We start from the raw sequence: 5,876 nt of genomic DNA, 5'->3' as shown, positions 1-5,876 counted from the left end.
GATTTTATCCCAGTTTAATATCTTAGGGGTGGTGGAAGGGATCCCTTCCCTGATTCTATTGGGGTTTAGTAACTCATGTTTTGTTTTATTTTTTTTCAGCTTCTTCATGTCTCTGTAATTTACCCTCCTTGGAGCTGTGTAGCTCTGTACTGGTCTGCTGATCCCCAAAGCAGGTCCCTCAGATACCTTTTGGCTCTTTCTCCATTCTTTTGGTGAAATCATTAAGCTCTGTCTGTTAGCCCTTTCCTCAATTTTGAAGGTTACTTTTACTGGATGTAGAATTTTCATCTGGCTGTTTTTCTCTTTCAGTGCTTATCAATGCTATATTCTTGCTTTTTGATCTCCAAGAATTCTGAAGGGAAACCAGTACCAAATCTTCTTGGGAATTCCTTGTACTTCTCTCTTGTATTTTTTCCTGAAATATTTATATTTGGTATTTGATCTATTGATTATGGCATTTCTTATGGTAGATCAATTTTAGTTTATTTTGTTTGGAAGTCATTAGTTTTCTTGGATGTATATTTTCATGTGTCTTGTCATTTTAGGAAGGTTGGATCCAGCATTTGTTTTGAAAATTTTCTCCTGTTTTTCTCTTTTCTTTCATGGACTTCCATACTGTGCATGTTGACACAATAAATTTTATTGTACAGGTCTTAGAGACTTGTTCCCTTATTTATTATTTTTCCTATCTCTACTTAGACTGAAGGATTTCAATTACCCTGTCTTCTAGTTGACAGATTTTTTCTACTGTCTGTTCAGATCTGCTGTTGAGTACTTCCAGTGTATTTCAAATCACTGTTATTGTTTTATATCCCCAAAAGTTTTTGTTTACATTTAAAATTTCTAATTCATTTTAATCATTCACAGTCTTCTTGATTTATTTAGTTTTATGTCAATATATTACTTTAGCTTAATGCATTTATTAAAAGAGATTATTTAGTCTTTGAATAGATGTAACAACACCTGTTTTCTCTGCTGTTTTATTTATTTTTCCATTGATTTGGACCCGACTTCTTGTTTCTTTTCAGGTATCTTGATCATTTTTTTGAAGTCTGGATATTTAATTATTTTGACTTGCTGGTTCTAGAAGTATGATTTGCCCACTTATCTAATGTTCTATTGCCAATTGGTTGTGTGTTGAGGTTCATTTTTAGCACCTCACTCTGTTTATTTTGGACATATACAACAGACTATTGTCAACAATTCCATTTTTTCAGCTCTCATGGAAACTTCCTCTTTCTAACAATATGTGTAGTACACTTTAAGACTTCCTCTGTATGTTTCACTGTTTCCCTTGACAAGCTTCTCCCTAGATTCTCCTGTGGGATACCTGAACAGGTATGTTTGTTTTTACTCTATATTTTTTTCTATCTGGTATCAGTAGTCAGCTCTGCTCCATTACTATTCTTTCTTTGCCTTTTCCTCCTGCTTTCAACACTGGTTCCCCTCTGTGGTTACATGGATAAGCACCCTTTTCTTCACTATTTTACTGACCCCAGTAACTTATGAGATATGTTCCATAGCTGTATTCTTAATATGACTTCCCAAAAGCCAGTAGGTTTCAATATATAAAGATATCCAATGTTTTCAATTAGGTGCACCAATAATAAACCCCACATTGATTATTTCATACTTACCATCCAGGCAACTGACATTGGTCAGTCATGCATCAGATAGTGCACTGATCATGAGAAGATCACCTGGAAACCAATGTTGTTGAGCTCTCAGGGACCATCAATTGAATGAGTACTGGCCTCTGAGCCACATGCATAGTTTACTCAATCTACAGCAAAGACACAAACATTGGGAAGGGGACTGGAATTGTGAATTAAAATGTTATCCTATTGCTATGCTATCTTTTTATTTTATTTTGTTTTCTGAATCAGCTTTCATTAGTTGATCTTTAGTATTGATCATCTGAAGTTTTGAGAAAATTGATTTTGGCCATTGTTTGTTTGGTTTGTTGTTGTTGTTGTTGTTGTTGTTGTTGTTGCTTCCAAGTGAGAACTTTGAACAAAATATCTTATACTACTGTCATCTTGATATCACTTTTTATTTTTGAGTTACTGAGGCCACAGATTGAACCTAGGACCTCATTTGTGTAAAGCCTACACTCAACTATTGAGATACACCAGTTCCCCAGGTTGGTTCTTTCATTAGTTTGTTTTGTTTTCAGGAGGTATTAAAGAATGAAACTGGCGTCTCTTACATGGGAAGTAAGTGCTTAACCTCTTGAGCTACATCTACTCCCTATCTAATTCTTTTTTTAAATTAATTTTGTACCCTAGTTAAAATATGAAGAAATGAAGGATTTGATATACATATATTCATATTTGCTTAAGTAATTTTAAGATGTCTAATTCAAATAGAATATTTTCTAGTATAATGCCATCAACATGTTTTATACAGTCACTGATTCAGCATATTTTTATTGGGTTTTTACTAGGTGACTGGGACTCCTCTATGTAAAGGAGAATATAACATGGGATAATAAAGGCAACCCTCTGCTTTAAGAGTTCATATTCTAAAGGAGTAGACAGAGAAAACATTAACAAATAAATCTATCACACTGTGTAATGTGCTTTGGAAAAATCTATGTGAAGAAATAGATACAGAAATGATATTTCAGGTAAGTTATTAGGAAAATGCTCTATGAGAAGGTGATAAGTGAGCAGATACTGAAGGATGGGAAGAAGCAAACCACAAAAATACCTGAAAGAAGAGAAAAAATTTTCTAGGAAACAGCACATGCAAAGGTCTTGAGGAAAGAACCAATGAAGAAGGCTTAGAGGAATTTAAGGAGACAGGAGTGAATGAAGTACACTAAGGGACAGCAATAGCGATGAGTCAGACAGGGAATCACCAGCCAGATTACATAGAGCCTTGGTTTATGATTAGGTCTTTGAATTTTGGTTCAAATGAATATGAAGCTGATAAAAGCTTTTGAAGAGAAGAGTAATATGATATAATGTATATTTTGAAAGTATCACTATAACTTTTGAAGAATAAAAAATCCATTTTCTATTTATTAATTTTACTGTGATACCATGTATACCATAGATAATATTCCACTTTAACCATGTTCATGTGTAGAAATCAGTGACTTTACATTCACTATATGGTATCCTCTACAGCAGCATTTACTATCAAGTGGACTTCATCATCCCAATACAAAATTATGTATGCATAAACAATAACTCCTCTTCTACATTACAACTTTCTTTAGCATTTTTCTTTTAGTTCCTTCATAACCTCTCAATTAATTTTCCATTTGTAGTGTTACTCTTGTTTGAAGTCATGGAAAATGGAAACCATACCTCATATTTCATTCTTCTTGGACTCTTTAATCACACAGGAGCTCACTACTTCCTCTTTGTGATGATGTTGACAATTGTCTTCATCTCCCTCTTGGTCAATGCCCTCATGATCCTCCTTATTCACCAGGACCACCAACTCCACACCCCCATGTACTTTCTACTAAGCCAACTCTCCCTTATGGACATGATGCTGGTTTTCACCATTGTGCCTAAAATGGCTGCTGACTATTTGACTAGCAACAAGTTCATCTCCCCTGCTGGTTGTGGATTACAGATCTTCCTCTTCCTCACACTGGCTGGTGGAGAATGCTTCCTTTTGGCAGCCATGTCCTATGACCGTTATGTGGCTGTTTGTCACCCTCTGCGATATCCTGTACTTATGAACTGGCCATTATGCATGAGAATGATATTGGGGTCTTGGTTTCTGGGAGCAGCTGATGGGATCATGCAGGCTGTTGTTACCCTGAATTTCCCATTTTGCAAATCACGTGAAATTGATCATTTTTTCTGTGAGGCCCCCACATTGTTACGTTTGGCTTGTACTGACACATCTGTCTTTGAGTATGCCATGTATATCTGCTGTGTGTTAATGCTTCTGATCCCAATATCCCTGATCCTGACTTCCTATAGTCTCATCCTACTTGCTGTTCTCCACATGCGATCCACAGAAGCCCGCAAGAAGGCTTTTACTACTTGCTCGTCTCATTTAGCTGTGGTTGGACTCTTTTATGGAGCTACCACTTTTATTTATATGAGACCCAAAAGCTACAGGTCTGCTAATCATGACAAGATTGTGTCAACTTTTTATACTATTTTCACCCCTGCACTGAATCCCCTCATTTATAGTATGAGGAACAGTGATGTAAAGGGAGCTTTGACTAAGTGTATAAGCTCGTTGTCATACCTTAAATCATAACTAAAATTAGTGTGATTTACTTCAAGCATAAAGACTATTTAAATCTGTAGTATATGATTTTCTCAGGCGAAGTTAAAATCATCTTTTAATATAAGAAATATTTGTAGATACATGTATAGCTTTTTTTCTATTTTGCTTTGAAATGTGGACCGATCTGCATACTTCTCTTTCAATTTCTAATATATCATAACCAAATCAAATTGTGTATTCTTAACTATATTAGTCTGCCAAAAGGGTGTTGATATAAAGTACTAGAAATTTGTTAATATTTTAAAGATTATTTATTTGGGCAAAATCTTTATACTCCAAGGTCAGGGAAAGTCCAATTTAAGGTACTATAAGTGGTTCTTTCTCACCAAGTCAGCTGCCATGTGTGAAACAAGATCACATGTGATCTCTGCTTGGTCTTTCAGGGCTTTCTCTCTCAGTCTCTGGCATAGGGCTCATTTCTTTTCGGGCCTTCTCAGCTATTCAGCTGCCGTGTTCTCTTCAGCAGCAAACTATCGGACGAATTGCTCATCTCTCTGTCATAACAGAACTCTCTCTTCTTGTGTCTTCTTGTGTGAGTGTCTGTTTATTTTGGCACAAGAAGGGGGCAAAGAATCTACTTGAATCATATCAGGTTGTGTTGGAATCATACTGATGAGTTGGAATAAAAATTCCTATATTGATTTTATCAAGTAAAATTAAAACTTTGAATTTAATACAATCTAAAGCTATACCAAGAGGAATAGATTAGTTTATGAACATAATCTTTCTCTTTTTGGAATTCATAAATAATCTCAAAATGCCACATTAACTATCTTTGAATCACCAAATCTTAATAGGATATTTCTACACTATAAATCACAGTATAAAATTGTTGAAAGAATGAACCAATAAGTACTTAAGAAATATTGAAGATTCATTGTTGACATTTGTTGGATATGGAGGTATAATTTATGATAATAAAATTATCAGATCTCAAACAAACTTTTAATCAGTTTGAACAAGAACAAGCACTCATGTAATTCACTCCCACTTTCAAAAGTCACCACCATCAAAACATTCATGCTCTTGTGGACTATATAAGTTTGTAAACAGATTTTAGTTCAGGCTATTTTACAATTTCATATGAATGGACACTTCATGATTTTGGAATCTGTGATTCAAAAGTATATATAAATATGATGTGTGTGTGTGTGTCTGGGGAAGGGGCCAAAAACTCATCTTTTTTTTTCCTAAGAGTTACTGAGAGTTGAAACCAGGGCATCATATATCAGAAGCAGGTGCTCAGCCACTGAAAAAACATCTGCTCTTCCAGAATCACATGTTTTTTGCAATTGTGCATGATGTTTCTTTGAAAAATGGTGTGCAAAAATGTCTGTTTGGCAACAATTTTCCAAGTTCAAGGGCAATGCCCAGTGAAGGAGAATGGTGCAATGACGGGCCCTTGATATTGATGGCTATACTTAGAAAACCTGTTGTCCCTGAAAGTTCAAACTGGCCTACTGTTATAAGGTGCCTAAAAGTTAGCTCCTAAGAGTCCCCATGTCACTAAAATGTGGCTACTCTCTAAGCCAAACTCAACATATAAATGCATTACATTCCCACAAGTGTGTGACATGATTCCTGGGAATGAACCTCACTGCCACTGTTGGATT

The 5,876-nt window shown here is 35.3% G+C and overlaps 1 protein-coding gene across 1 annotated transcript; it reads left to right on the top strand.

Moving 5' to 3' along the window:
* Positions 1 to 3,294: 3,294 nt before the first annotated feature.
* On the top strand, positions 3,295 to 4,233 carry LOC101431940 (olfactory receptor 2T8-like). The gene has a single exon (XM_004456889.4). The coding sequence runs from the start codon at positions 3,298 to 3,300 to the stop codon at positions 4,231 to 4,233; it is 936 nt and encodes a 311-aa protein (XP_004456946.2). The 5' UTR covers positions 3,295 to 3,297.
* The last annotated feature ends 1,643 nt before the right edge of the window (positions 4,234 to 5,876 follow it).

The sequence above is a fragment of the Dasypus novemcinctus genome, chromosome 16 (assembly GCF_030445035.2).
Source record: "Dasypus novemcinctus isolate mDasNov1 chromosome 16, mDasNov1.1.hap2, whole genome shotgun sequence".
Classification (NCBI taxonomy): Eukaryota; Metazoa; Chordata; class Mammalia; order Cingulata; family Dasypodidae; genus Dasypus; species Dasypus novemcinctus.
The sequence above is the reverse complement of the archived record's forward strand: the minus strand, read 5'-3'. Positions and strand labels throughout refer to the sequence as shown.

Bases quoted from the DNA above. Each gene is read 5' to 3' on its own strand.
- LOC101431940 (XM_004456889.4), top strand. From the start codon at position 3,298: ATGGAAAATGGAAACCATACCTCATATTTCATTCTTCTTGGACTCTTT.